This window comes from Sapajus apella, unplaced genomic scaffold, assembly GCF_009761245.1.
Source record: "Sapajus apella isolate SASKATOON/1434 unplaced genomic scaffold, GSC_monkey_1.0 scaffold12, whole genome shotgun sequence".
Lineage (NCBI taxonomy): Eukaryota > Metazoa > Chordata > Mammalia > Primates > Cebidae > Sapajus > Sapajus apella.
Window position 1 is genome coordinate 38,287,388 of NW_022436952.1, and position 14,547 is coordinate 38,301,934.

At 51.8% G+C, this 14,547-nt stretch overlaps 2 protein-coding genes across 2 annotated transcripts in view; both read left to right on the forward strand.

Annotated features, from left to right (window-relative positions):
* PHF12 (PHD finger protein 12) overlaps positions 1–3,164 on the forward strand; it is a 47,244-nt gene extending 44,080 nt beyond the window's left edge. Inside the window, exons 13-15 of the mRNA XM_032281017.1 lie at positions 749–831; positions 1,425–1,563; positions 1,902–3,164. Coding sequence (XP_032136908.1) covers positions 749–831; positions 1,425–1,563; positions 1,902–2,236 — 557 coding nt within the window. The 3' untranslated portion in view covers positions 2,237–3,164. The remainder of the gene's footprint in view (positions 1–748; positions 832–1,424; positions 1,564–1,901) is intronic.
* A 2,641-nt stretch (positions 3,165–5,805) lies between these two features.
* Positions 5,806–11,111, forward strand: DHRS13 (dehydrogenase/reductase 13). The gene is made up of 5 exons (XM_032281018.1): positions 5,806–6,085; positions 6,201–6,319; positions 7,286–7,409; positions 7,595–7,906; positions 10,011–11,111. Exons 1-5 carry the CDS (start codon positions 5,959–5,961, stop codon positions 10,454–10,456), a joined length of 1,128 nt encoding a protein of 375 aa, XP_032136909.1. The 5' UTR covers positions 5,806–5,958; the 3' UTR covers positions 10,457–11,111.
* The last annotated feature ends 3,436 nt before the right edge of the window (positions 11,112–14,547 follow it).

Sequence of the window (14,547 nt, forward strand, 5' to 3'; positions counted from 1 at the left end):
ACTCTGGAGGCTGAGGTGGGAAGGTCACCTGAGTCTGAGAGATTGAGGCAGTGATCCTGTTTGTGCCACTGTACTCCAGCCTGGGCAACAGAGTGAGACCCTGCCTCAAAAATAGACAATCAGTTCCTTGTCTTCCCTTGCTCAGGCCCTTTTGCTTTGCCTTTGCCCAGTGTGGCATCAGCAGAGATGAAAGTCAGCTCAGACTACTGCACTTGGAGGCATTTTAAATACTGCAGGGAAGAGCCCAAGGAGAAGGCAGATGCTTTGAGAGTGATAGGCTCACACATCCCCAATCTTCAGTTAGCCCTGCGTCTGTTTTTTGTTGTTGTTTTCCGCAGGAGTCCTAGAGACAGCTCTATATCTGGTACAGAAGGACAGGCAGATTAACCCTTACCCTAGAAACTTCCTTTTTTTTTTTAAGGTGATACGATTTTCTAGACCCTGCACCCCCATGTTGTATTCTCATAAAAATATCCTATCCTCTTCAGTAGCTCACTGTTCCCACCTGGGTTAAGCAGCCACATGTTCTAAAGCAGATCAGCTGGCAGCGACAGCTGTTCTTTATCAGGGGCTTGGAAAAGACATCAGTTTTTGTTCAAAAATAAAAGGGAAGGGCCCTGATTGCAGTCCTGAAGTCTCTACTAGTGCCAACCCAGAAGCTAACTCCCTCCCTCTCTCACCTCCCCCACACATGCACCTTACAATCTGTTCTCTGCCTTCCTTTTCCTCTACTCCTGCCACCTTGCAGGAGCTGACATGGATGTGTGCCTTACAAACTATGGTCACTGTAACTACGTGTCCGGGAAACATGCCTGCATATTCTACGATGAGGTGAGGGGTGGAGATGGGATGGGAGGGAGCTTTCCCAACCTGAGGCCTCTCCCAGGCACTAGGTTTTTGTTCAGTGCCCTGAGGGGAGGGAAGCGGGCTTGGGGGGTCCTCTCCTCTTCCCTCCCTGTCATTCCTGGAGGAGGAGATTCTTGGTGTGAAACAGCATCCTACCAAGGGTACCTGCTTCCCAGGAGCAGGGCTACCATTTTTCCTGAGGTTAGTCACAGGCACAACAGAGGAAGCTTACCCAAAAGCAGGGGAGGGGACCAGCGTAGAAGGAAGCCAGGCCCTGTGGGTGTGTCACTGTGAATTTCATTATCATCAGGGGCCAGTGAATATCATACAAGAGGAGCCAGTGCTGAGAGGGCAGAGTGAAGGAGCTGTGGGAGAGTAGGGAGTGTAGAACACCGGAAGGAAGGCTTCCCTGAGGAAGTGTCTCCAGCCCTATTCTGAAAGGACAGGGGCCTTGACTGGGGAGATAAGTAAGGGCTCCCTAGGTAGAGTAGCATGGCCTTCTCCATATGTCCTCTCTCCCCTTAGCCCCAGGCCCCACACAGCAGACCACACATCTTATCTCCCCTCCTCCTCCTCAGAATACCAAACATTATGAGCTGTTAAACTACAGTGAGCACGGGACAACGGTGGACAATGTGCTGTATTCATGTGACTTCTCCGAGAAGACCCCGCCAACCCCCCCAAGCAGTATTGTTGCCAAAGTGCAGAGTGTCATCAGTAAGTTGGAGCAGAGGCTGTGGCCACAAAGCTGAGGCCCCAGTCAGGGTGGTTCTGACTTGCTGCCCATGGTCTGTCTCTTGCCTTCCCAGTCCTATTGGCCAAGCTCTCCTTCCTTGTGGGCCCAGGGCAAGCCACAGAGAAATAAGTGCTGAGTACCCTCGTGTGTGTACACACCTGTGAGGCCTTCAGCCTCCACCAGCCCTTTTCTGAGCATCCCATACCCCTAGTCATGCAGCAGTTGGAATGGGGAGATGCAGGAGCCCAACCTTGGCAAACAGCCCAGATGGGTTGGCTGCTCACGGTTCCTCTTCTGTGACCATCCCCCTTTTTCTCAGGGCGCCGCCGGCACCAGAAACAGGATGAAGAGCCAAGTGAGGAGGCAGCCATGATGAGTTCCCAGGCCCAGGGGCCGCAGCGAAGACCCTGCAATTGCAAAGCCAGCAGCTCGAGCTTGATTGGGGGCAGTGGGGCCGGCTGGGAGGGCACGGCCTTACTGCACCATGGCAGCTACATCAAGCTGGGCTGCCTGCAGTTTGTCTTCAGCATCACTGAGTTTGCGACCAAACAGCCCAAAGGGGATGCCAGCCTGCTGCAGGATGGGGTCTTGGCCGAAAAGCTCTCTCTCAAGCCCCACCAGGGCCCTGTGCTGCGCTCCAACTCCGTTCCCTAGGACTGGCGGCTACCCCGCCACTGGCCCGTACACCCAAGACTCCTGCAATGCAAAAATGTACACAAACCAAGCCCGGGTGTTTTCTATACTCTACCAGAAACCCTTCAACTACAATCTTTGCATGAAATGAAGAAAACCTTTTGACTGTTTTTTAAAAATCCTTTTTCTTTTCTCAAGTTCTAGGGGGCATTTGCACATATATTTGTACTCAACATTTCGTGGGAAAGCGGCAGACCCGAGCTGAGGAACAGCGTGGGCAGGGAGGGAAAGACCCATGGTCTGGACACTTCCTCCAACACAAAATCCTTCCCCACCCACCTCCTGCTCCCTCCCCCTCACCCGCCGTTGTAAAATAATCAGAAACTTGTTCTATTTTGTGGCAGTGACAATAGTTTTATATTAAAAGAAATACAGTTTTCATACAGCAAAATCTATACAATATCATTGTTTTATTTAATATAAAGATCGCTACCCACTTTCCTTCCATGGTTCCCACCCTCCAAGTTATTTTTCCCTTCTGCAGCGGTTGCACTACAGGTAGCTACTGTGTATTATGGACAAATGAGAAATGAATTCTTTTTCTGGCTGTCCATCTATTTTATTTCAAATAAGGAAAAGTGTATTTGGATTTTGTGTAAATACATCTAGTGATGACATTTTTTCAATGTTTTTAAAAACCGTGTACAGTACTACATGTGGTAGAGCGTTTTCTCAAATTGTCTATTGTAGCAAAAATGTTTTTGTCGTAAACCTGTTTTGTCTCCTTTTTTTGTTCTCTTGCCACTTCCCTCCTCTTCCTCCTGCCCTGATTCCCTCCTTTCCTCCCACCCCCACAACTAGTACCAATGTACATAGTAATTGTAATGTTTTAGACTTTACAGAAACTTTCCTGTATTCTGTATATAAAAAACAAAAATACTTCAAATTATGTTTTCTGACTGTCTGTCCTACCTGTCATCACCCTTAGAGGAGACCCTCCCTTAGATCTGGGTCCAGCAGGTGGGGGACCTTTGGAACAGGTCTCATTCCCATGGGGAAGTTTGGGAGGGGAGATGTTGGAGAAAAGCGAGCCAGGGTGGGTGGAGGACAATGGAAGGACATGGGTGCATCTGCTGGCCGGGGGGGTTGTTTTTCCAGAGAACCCTGACTGATAGTGGAATCCAGTCTTGACCCACTTCCAGTCATGTGACTCGCTGTCACACTTCTCTACAACTGCTATTCCTCATCAGAAAACGAGTCTGCTGCATTAACTTCAAGTCCCAGGACCCTCATTAAACCAAATACCATGCTTTCCTCCCAGATCTTAGTGAGAAACTTTGTCCAGGAAGTTTTCCTGAGGAGAGCACCTCTGTATATTCCAGCACTGTTTGTGTAGGTGCACCTGCTTGCATATCAGGATTTTGCCTTAGGGATAGAGAATGAATATTCTATCCCCAGCCTCATCCTCAGCATCTACAATGGAAACCATCCACAATGCAGCTAAACAGGAAATTAGCCCTGGAATCTGAAGTCTGTTCCTGACTAATCTGCCCATCTAGGTTTCATCACTCCACTCCCCCTGCCTTGATGGGCTTCTTGAACTCCCTAAGGGCAGAAACTTGTATTTCTTCTGCTCAGAATTTCCAGGGCTAACTACACTGCTGAGCATACCATAAGTGCCAAATACCAGGCACCTACGAATTTCTCAGGCAATGGCCTTCTGGTCTGGAATGCGCTTAACCATTCATCCCTAGCCAGCCCCACCCTTCTTGCCATCATGGTCACTTATAACTGAGTGATGGAGCTTCTCTGCCTATCTCTCACCTGTAAGAACCATTCCAAAGGAAAATTTTCTCCTGAAAGGCAATAACAGATTTTACTCTCTATCTCTTCTTGCTTTCCTTCAGCCATGGAGGGGACTAGTGGGACTGAGATAGGGAGACAGAGATGGGGAATGAAGGAGTGAATTCTGACACCCCTTAACTGCCTGTGCCACCTTGAACAGTGTCCCTTCTAGCCTGTGTGGGGAGAACAGGGAAGAATCCTAGAAGCTGGGGGCTGGATGTGAAGATTTAAAAAATTGAAGGATTTGGCCAAGCACAGAGGCTCACACCTGTAATGCCAGCACTTTCAGAGGCCGAAGCAGGTGGATCACTGAAGGTCAGAAGTTCGAGACCAACCTGGCCAACATGGTGAAAAACCGTCTCTACTAAAATACAAAATTAGCCAGGCACGGTGGCACACACCTGCAATCCCAGCTACTCTGGAACCTGAGGCAGGAAAATCGCTTGAACCAGGAGGTGGAGGTTGCAGTGAGCTGAGATCATGGCATTGCACTCCAGCCTGGGTGACAGAACAAGACTCTGTCTCAAAAAAAAAAAAAAAACAGCCAGGGCCAGGCACGGTGGCTCACGCCTGCAATCCCAGCATTTTGGGAGGCCAAGGTGAGTGGATCACCTGAGGTCAGGGGTTTGAGACCAGCCTGACCAACATGGAGAAATCCCGTCTTTACTAAAAATAACAAAATTAGCCAGGCATGGTGGCACATGCCTGTAATCCCAGCTACTTGGGAGGTTGAGGCAGGAGAATCGCTTGAACCCGGGAGGCAGATGTTGCAGTGAGGTGAGACCGCACCATTGCACTCTAGCCTGAGCAACAGTGTGAGACTCTGTCTCAAAAAAGAAAGAAGAGGCCGGGCGCGGTGGCTCAAGCCTGTAATCCCAGAACTTTGGGAGGCCGAGGCGTGTGGATCACGAGGTCAAGAGATCAAGACCATCCTGGTCAACATGGTGAAACCCCGTCTCTACTAAAAATACAAAACATTAGCTGGGCATGGTGGTGCGTGCCTGTAGTCCCAGCTGCTCAGGAGGCTGAGGCAGGAGAATTGCCTGAACCCAGGAGGCGGAGGTTGCGGTGAGCCAAGATCGCGCCATTGCACTCCAGCCTGGGTAACAAGAGCAAAACTCCGTCTCAAAAAAAAAAAAAAAAAAAAAAAAAGAAAAAGAAAGAAGAAAGAGAAAAGAAAGAGAGGAAGGAAGGAGGGAGGAAAGGAAGGATGAGAAAGGAAGGGATTTGTTCCTAGAGGAAAAAGCATCTAGGACTAGACTCAAAGACATACGTGTATTCATGTACACACCTGACTTCAGAAGGAAAGGACTGTGCTACACACACCTGGAGTAAACATGTGGAGATATTCAAGCACACGCGTTGACAGAGACTACAGATGCAGGCACATACCTGCAGGAACTCTGCCTGAATGCACACATACACCGACAAGGTGCTTACACGGGCTCACACACAGGATCCAGAGGCGAGCACACAACCCGAAGGGTGATCCTAGGGCCCTTGGGCACATACACACCTAGAGTTCATTCACACACAAGCGTTGCAGATGCATGCACATACCTAGCGTGCACTCCCAGGGTGCCCGTGGACACACGCACCTGAGTTCACACAGGCACACACCTAGGGGGCGCTCCCAGGGCCCAAGTGCACACACGCACCTCAAAGGTGTCCACAAAGGCACACGCCCCCAGGACGCCGACGCACGCCTAGGGGGCGCTCGCAGGGCCGGCGCGCACCCGCACGCACACACACCCCTGCCCAGCCTCCTGCCCGCCTCCGCCTTCAGAGGCTGACGAGCCCCGGCGCCGTTCCAGGCCTGTGCCGGGCGTATCGGCAGCCGCTCGGCGGCAATCCAGGGCGGCGCGGGACCTGGGCGGGAGCCGGGAGGCGCGGCTGGCATGGAGGCGCTGCTGCTGGGCGCGGGGTTGCTGCTGGGCGCTTACGTGCTTGTCTACTACAACCTGGTGAAGGCCCCGCCGTGCGGCGGCATAGGCAACTTGCGGGGCCGCACGGCAGTGGTCACGGGTGAGTGCCGAGGCTGGTGAGTGTGAGCCAGCGGGCGCGCGGAGGGTACGCCGGGCCGGCGGGAGCAGCGGCCCGCCAGGCTCAGCTCAGGTCGGCTATCGCCCGCGGTCCACAGGCGCCAACAGCGGCATCGGGAAGATGACGGCGCTGGAGCTGGCGCGCAGGGGAGCGCGCGTGGTGCTGGCCTGCCGCAGCCGGGAGCGCGGGGAGGCTGCTGCCTTCGACCTCCGCCAGGTGAGGGGCGGCGGGGGCGCGTGGGACTGAGAGCCGAGAACCCGCCGGGACACAGAGAAGCCAGCAAAGCGGCTGCGAGGATCCGGGTCCAGGGAGGAGAATGCGGCACGGGCGGCTCAGCGCGAAGAGGGGGTGCACGGAGCGCTGAGGTCACCCGAGGAAGGCGCACCAGAGCCGAGTGGGGGAAGGGCTTCCTGAAGGCCGTAATTGCAGTTCTGAAACGTTTAAGGTTCAGTAGGATTTGAGTTAATGAAGATCAGTAGGGAAGGGAACAGCAGAGAGCACAGCATAAGCAAAGGCCCTGAGGCAAGAGAGCTTGACTGATCTGAGAATCTGAGAAAAAGATTAAATGTGGCTAGCGCACAAAGTATGGGAAGATGGGCAAATAACGGGGCTGGAGCCATTCTAGAGCCTATTGAGAAGCTTGGATTTTATTGATGGGGCAGCAGAGACCAGCAGAGACCATGAACAGCCCTCAGTAGGCTCTGGACTGGCAGAATAGCCTTTGAAACGAACCCCTTTGTGGCTGCTTGGAGCCTGGAGTGGAGGGGGAAGAGCAGGCGAGAGGAGACCAGTGGGAAGTCTCTTACAGATTTTAGGGTAAATGGTAATGGGGAAAGTGGGTGATAATAATAATAGCACGTACCTACCCAGTGCTGCTGGAGTGTATTTTACACGTTAACTCCTTTCATCCTCACAACAGCTCGGTGAGGTTGGTACTGTTATTATTATTCCCTTTATGCAGTGAGAGAACTGAGGCCCAGAGAGATTAAGTATCTTGCCCAAGGTCACACTCTAGTAAAAGACTAGGTCAGGATTTGAATCCACACACTTATCTCGTACACTATAAGACACAGGGGCAGATTTTTGTAAACAGTAGGAGATGGACTCTCAGAATTTGGTGCCTGGGGAGAGGGAAGAGGAGAGAGGTGCCTGGTGACAAGCCCAGCCCTTGCCGCTCCACAGGAGAGTGGGAACAATGAGGTCATCTTCATGGCCTTGGACTTGGCCAGTCTGGCCTCCGTGCGGGCCTTTGCCACTGCCTTCCTGAGCTCTGAGCCACGGTTGGACATCCTCATCCACAATGCCGGTGAGGGGCAGCAGGCCCTGCAGGGGGGCGGTGGGTGGCCAGGGCCAGTTGCCCCCTCCAGTGGGGCCCTGCTGGGGCCAGTGGACACATGGGAAGGATGCCCCCTACTCCCATCTCACAGATAGGGATGCCAAGGCTGCATAGCTCCTTCTAGAGCAGCTGCTCACACCTAGCCTCTGCCCCAGGGATCAGTTCCTGTGGCCGGACCCGCGAGGCATTTAACCTGCTGCTTCGGGTGAACCACATCGGTCCCTTTCTTCTGACACATCTGCTGCTGCCTCGCCTGAAGGCATGTGCCCCTAGCCGAGTGGTGGTGGTAGCATCAGCTGCCCACCGGCGAGGACGCCTCGACTTCAAACGCCTGGACCGCCCAGTGGTGGGCTGGCGGCAGGAGCTTCGGGCATATGCTGACAGTAAGCTGGCTAATGTACTGTTTGCCCGGGAGCTTGCCACCCAGCTTGAGGGCACTGGCGTCACCTGCTATGCAGCCCACCCAGGTGAGGTCTGGTTCTTTGACTCCTGATTCCCCTCTCCCTTCTTTGCCCCATACTGTGCCCGCCCCCGAACCATTTCCACCTCCCTCCCCCACCAGCCCTCAATGAGTCATAGAATCTCAGAGCAGGAAGGAAGCACGGTCCAAGGAGAGACCTGTTCCTTCCTGATCTTGGAACCAGGCTCTACTGGTTTAGGTTCTTCTTCTCACACCACAAGCCTAGGTGCTGAGCCCTGGGGCAGGGGTGGTAATGGCCATGAATAAGACCTGGATTCCCACCCTGAGGAGCCATCTGCACTGACTGAACTGACTATAATATGATAATGATGATGATGATAGCTAATAATTATTCATTCATCCAAGCAGCATTTACCGAGTACCTACTCTGTATCAGGCATTATTTGCAGTGCTGAGGATATAGCAGTGAACAAAACAAAGACCCTGCCCTCATAGAGTTTGCATTCTAGTTTGGAAGAGAGGAAGACAACCTATAAATAAATATATATACTATGAGCGGTGGTGATAGAGCGCTGTAAGGAAAGAGGAAACAGGGCAAGGGGCAAATGGAATGGGAATATGGAGTGGCAGTCAAGGAAGACATATCCATAAAGGTGACATCTGAACAGAGGCCTAAAAGATACCGAGATGCCCAGAAAGAAAGAGAACAGTGCAAATAATAAGTGCAAAGGGGCCAGACGCGGTGGCTGACGCCTGTAATCCCAACACTTTGGGAGCCCGAGGCTGGCAGATCACCTAAGGTCAGGAGTTCAAGACCACCCTGGCCAACATGGTGAAACCATCTCTAATAAAAATAGAAACAATTGCCGGGCGCGGTGGCTCAAGCCTGTAATCCCAGCACTTTGGGAGGCCGAGGCGGGTGGATCACGAGGTCAAGAGATCAAGACCATCCTGGTCAACAAGGTGAAACCCCGTCTCTATTAAAAATTAAAAAAAAAAATTAGCTGGGTATGGTGGTGCATGCCTGTAATCCCAGCTACTCAGGAGGCTGAGGCAGAAGAATTGCCTGAACCCAGGAGGCAGAGGTTGTGGTGAGCCGAGATCGCGCCATTGCACTCCAGCCTGGGTAACAAGAGCGAAACTCCATCCCAAAAAAAAAAAAAAAAAAAGTGAAACAATTAGCTGGGCATAGTGGTGGGTGCCTCGAATCCCAGCTACTCAGGAGGCCAAGGCAGGAGAATTGCTTGAACCCGGGAGGTGGAGGTTGCAGTGAGCCGAGATCATGTCGATGCACTCCAGCCGGGACAGCAGAACGAGACTCTGTCTCTAAAAAAAAAAAAAGTAAGTGCAAAGGCCCTGAGGCAGAAGTTCCTGGTGTGCTTGAGAAAGGCTAGTGTGGCTGGAACAGAGTGACGGGAGAGAGTAGCAAGAGGTGAGGTCATAGAGAAGCACCAGGTCCTATAGGGTTTGGAGGGAGGTCCACTCTAGGCATTCTGGCTTTTACTCTGAGAGAGATAACTGGAGATCCAGAGGTACGCTTTGTCTTATGGAAGAGGTTATACCAGGATAACAAGATCTGCCATATTCATATTACCATACTGCATTTTAGATAGTCACTGCCTAAGGTTTATTAGTAATTATAATAGTGACAATCACAATTAACCTTTATTAACCCTTTATTACACTCCATATCCTTAATGTCCAAAGCAGTGGCCGGTATACTGCAAGTACTTAATAAATGCTGCTTAAACAAGGGACAGGACTTGAGCTAGAAGAAAAGATGGAGAGAGACTGAGAATTTTTTCAGGCATGGGACACAGCATGAACAAAATCTGGGATATGTGGTGTACAAGTAGTTTGGATGGAAGAGAAGAGGCTTCATGCAGGAAATAAGTGAAGTCATCTTGCAGAAGCCCTGAATGCCTCGTAAATACTACCCTGGTTCCCCCACAACCAGATTCTCTCCCTGGTCTTCTAGCTCTGTTCCGACTCTTTTTTTTTTTTTTTTCAAAGAGATAGAGTTTCACTGTTGCCCAGGCTGGTCCCAAAAACCTAGGTTCAAGCGATCCTCCTGCTCCACCTCTCGAGTAGCTGTGACTATAGATGCATAGCACTGCACCTAGTCCAACTCCTTTCCTTCTTGCCTACAGGGCCTGTGAACTCGGAGCTGTTCCTGCGTCATGTTCCAGGATGGCTGCGCCCACTTTTGCGCCCATTGGCTTGGCTGGTGCTCCGGGCACCAAGAGGAGGTGCCCAGACACCCCTGTACTGTGCTCTACAAGAGGGCCTCGAGCCCCTCAGTGGGAGATATTTTGCCAACTGCCATGTGGAAGAGGTGCCTCCAGCTGCCCGAGATGACCAGGCAGCCCATCGGCTATGGGAGGTCAGCAAGAGGCTGGCAGAGCTTGGGCCTGCAGAGGATGCTGAACCCGATGAAGACCCCCAGCCTGAGGACTCAGGGGCCCCATCTTCTCTGAGCTCCCCCAACCCTAAGGAGCCCACAGAGCCCCCTAACCCTCAGAGCTCACCAGATGATTTGTCTAAGATTACACACCGAATTCAGGCTAAAGTTGAGCCTGAAACCCAGCTCTCCTAACCCTCAGGCCAGGATGCTTTCCATGGAACTTTATGGCCCTTGAAAACCTCGGATGTGTGCCAGGCCATGCCCTGGACACTGACGGGCTTGTGATCTTGACCTCCATGGTTACTTTCTGGGGTCCCAAGCTGTGCCCTGGACATCTCTTTCTGGTTAAAGGAATAATGGGTGATTATTTCTTTCTGAGAGTGACAGTAACCCCAGATGGAGAGATAAGGAGTAATATGCTAGACCCTGTGCTTCTTGGGAATTTGGATTTAGTATTTCCAGGCCCCACCCTCGTTCATTCTTATCAGCAATGGAGCAGAGGCAGGGAGTTTGCAATGTGATACACTGCCAACATTGAGAATTAGTGAACCGAGCCCTTTGCAACCATCTAGCTAGGTAAATTACCCCCATGTTGTTGAGGCGGGATTAGGTGCCCAATCTAAGGGACTCGCCTAAGATCTCACAGTGAGTAGAAGCAGGGCCTGGGATTTGATCCCAGGGCTCTGCGCCCAGGACCGACTGCCATAAGATGGGTGCTAGGAAGTGAGTCAGGGCAGGGCAGTTGGTATCGAGGTGCCTCATGGAAGTAAGGGGACTCCTTCTGGGCGGCTGTAGGCCTGGGGCTATCTGCATCTGAAGCCCCTTGGAATAAAGCGCACTGACCGCCCAGGCTGCGCTCGCTCCTGCCTCGACGCGCCGGCCCCGCCCTCCGCCGCCACACTTCCGGCGGGGCTGCGACCACAGTGGGGCGCGGGCGAGCGGGCTGCAGGCCGCTGAGGGTGGCGGGATAGGCTGGGCGCGGCCGGCGCTGCGGACCCGCTACTGCTGTCCGGGTCTGTGCGGTCCCGAGGATCCTCTGTGCCGCCGGCGCCATGGGCAATTGCCACACAGTGGGGCCCAACGAGGCGCTGGTGGTTTCAGGTGAGGGGGCGGCGAGGGAGGTGGGCGCTGTGGAGGGTGCTCGGGGTGGATGCAGGGCTGGGGAGGGCACGGGGAAGAGCTGGGCCTGAGTCTACCGCGCGGCGCAGGGTGCTGGCCCCCGGGCGAGGCCCCCCCCCCCCCGTGCTCATGCTTTCCTTGCTGCGTGCCCTCGGGCACCCACCAGGGGCTCCCCCTCCCGCTGCGTGTTTTCCAGTGTTTATTTGCTTCTCCTCCCATCCCCCTCCCTAGGCCGGGCCTCCCCTCGGCTTCACCGTGAGCTTGGGGGTTCCGTGAGGGAGGGAGCTGGTGGTTCCGGGAACGCAGAGGTTTGGCTGGATTCCAGCGCCCGGGACTGGGGCGGGTCGCGCAGCCCTGGAGGACAGGTGCCTGTAGGAGAGGGGCCCTGAGACATAGGTTCTTTCTCTGGGCACAGTCTGACCCGTTAATTCCGAGCAGGCTGGGGCTTGTTGGGGATTACCGGCATTGCCCGCCCAGGCGACGCGGTTGCGGACTCTACAGATTGGGAAACCCGGCTCTGGGCTTGCAGCTGGGGATTGCAAAATGCTGCAAGCTCCAGAATTTCTGTCTAGGTGAGGCTTGGGGACTGTAGTAACGGAGAAAATGAGTTGCTACTGAGATTTTATATTGGGGTGCTTTGGGAAGTGGCTGACACCTTGCAAGCCACCAGATTGTGCAGCTCCTGACTCTCAGGAGCTGGGGGAGGGGGTCCTGATGCCTGACAGTTTGAAGGCCTGGAGCTGGAGGAATTTCTCTTGTCTGTCTTCCCACTATCAGTGCTGAGTTTTTCAGCCTGCGTGCAGATTTGGTAGAAGTGGCTGCAGAAGAAATAGAAGGAGGTAGAAGCCCTGAGCCAGGCGTTATAGCTGCCATCCCTTGGAAAGGTATGATAAGTCCACTGGGAATTTTCATTCCAAAACATGGCCTCTGGGTCACTTTGGATCTCAAAATCAATCTAATAAGTACCCTACCCCGCTGAAGACCAGAAATAGCCTTGGGGACAGGAGGGAGACCCCCAGAGAACACCGAAGCCAGACTTCCCCCTCTATAAGATCTAGACCTGTCTCCCAGTCCCCACCCTTAGAGAAGGTTTTTAGAGACCAGAATCTGCACTGCAGTTTGTTTTTCTTGTGGAATTTCCTTCAGGAAGCCCAGATTCTGGGCTGAAAAGACAAAAGCTCCAGTTCCATCTTTGTGAAAAATCTTGAGACTGAGGGCCAAAAAGTGCCCCAGAGATGGGCTGCTCTGTGCCTTCCAGTTACCGAGAACCTGCTCTGCTGAAGTGAAGTCAATGCAGTTAGCTTTAAAGCTATGTTGGGGTGGGAAGAGGAGGTCATGTTGAAAACTGAGGATGCTGGAGTCAGGGAAGTGGAGAAGGCAGAGGGATAATGCCTGGTGTAATGGTACCTTGGGATTTGAGATGATCACGCTGAGATGCAGCTCCCTCTTGCGTGTGGACTCCCGAGAGAGCAGAGCAACTGCTCCCACCCCTGCTCCCACCTTTCTGCTTTGCTCTTTGGACCTGCATCTAGGTCCAGAGGCATCTCACCCACCCAGTTTCAGAAGGAGGATGCTAATACATCTCAAAGTCATCTTTTCCATCCTTTCTTAATGTCTAACTCCCTCCTTCAATTTGTAACATAAAACTTCTTTTCTCTCTACTTTTGAAAATTTTAAAGGGGAATCTTTTTCATGGGTGGGGGTAAGGTGTGAGAAAGCACAATTTTATTTTCTCTCATCCATTGAAATTTAGTATTTTCTGTGATTATGAATATTGGCAACAATTCATGATAGTACTAGCAGGAATCTTCCTAACACACTAGTTATTGCTGGTACCTTGAAAATCACTGGCTGGGCGCGGTGGCTCGCACCTGTAATGCCAGCACTTTGGGAGGCTGAGGCGGGTGGATCACCTGAGGTCAGGAGTTCGAGACTGGCCTGGCTAACGTGGTAAAACCCCGTTTCTACTAAAAATACAAACAATTAGCCAGGCATGGTGGCGTGTGCTGGTAATCCCAGCAGCTACTCAGGCAGCCGTGGCAGGAGAATCACTTGAACCCGGGAGGCGGAGGTTGCAATAAGCCAAGATTGTTCCATTGAACTCCAGCTTGGGAAACAAGAGCAAAACTCTGTCTCAAAAAAAAAAAAAAGGAAATCATTTACATTCCTCCATATTTTGAAATTAAGTTAGTAATTAGATCTACCACTAGATCTTACTATTTAATATATTAATAAAGAAGGACATATTACTGTATTACACATTTGGTTGTTTTAAATTTTGAAAACTTTCAATATAATTTCTTATGTATTTATTTTATGAATTTATAAATATTCTTGGCCAGACTTATGCCTATAATTCCAGGAATTTGAGAGGCTGAGGCAGATGGATCACTTGGAGGCCAGGAGTTTGAGACTAGCTTGGGCAACATGGCAAAACTCTGCCTCTACCAAAAAAAAATTAGCCAGGACTGGTGGCACATATGTGGTCCCAGCTACTCTGGAGGCAGACGTGGGAGGATCACTTGAGCTCAGGAGGCAGAGGCTGCATTGAGCCAAGATCATACCACTGCACCCTAGCCTGTCTCAAAAAATAAATAAATAGATAGATAAATATTCTTGAAGAGGGTTCCTTAGACATTGCTGGATTGCTAAAGGGGTGTGTAGCTCAAAAAAGGCTAAAACCCTCTAGTAGGGTATGGACTTTTATTATTTTTTTTTTTCTTTTGAGACACAGTCTTGCTCTGTCACCCAGGCTACTAGAGTGCAGTAGCACAATCACAGGTCACTGCAGCCTCCACCTCCCAGGCTCAAGCAATCCTCCCACCTCAGCCTCCCAAGTAGCTGAGACTATAATTGTGCACCACCACACTCAGTTTTTTTTTTTTTTTTCCTCTTTTAAAACAAGGTCTCTCTCTGTTGCCCAGGCCAGAGTGCAGTGGTTCAATTCGACTCACTGCAGTCTCTCATACCTCAGCCACCAGGTAGCTGGGATTACAGGTGCATGCCACCATGCCCAGCTAATTTCTATATTTTTAGTAGAGACGGGGTTTCACCGTGTTGGCCAGGCTGCTTTCAAATTCCTGGCCTCAAGTCATCAGCCCACCTCAGCCTCCCAAAGTGCTGGGATTACAGGTGTAAGCCATCATGCCTGGCTGCTAATTTTT

What these genes read in the sequence shown, in the direction of transcription:
- DHRS13 (XM_032281018.1), top strand. Translation starts at nt 5,959, where the DNA reads ATGGAGGCGCTGCTGCTGGGCGCGGGGTTGCTGCTGGGCGCTTACGTG. An exon ending in CCGCACGGCAGTGGTCACGG is followed by an intron (nt 6,086 to 6,200) that starts GTGAGTGCCGAG and finishes CGCGGTCCACAG; the next exon opens with GCGCCAACAGCGGCATCGGG. An exon ending in CATCCTCATCCACAATGCCG is followed by an intron (nt 7,410 to 7,594) that starts GTGAGGGGCAGC and finishes CCTCTGCCCCAG; the next exon opens with GGATCAGTTCCTGTGGCCGG.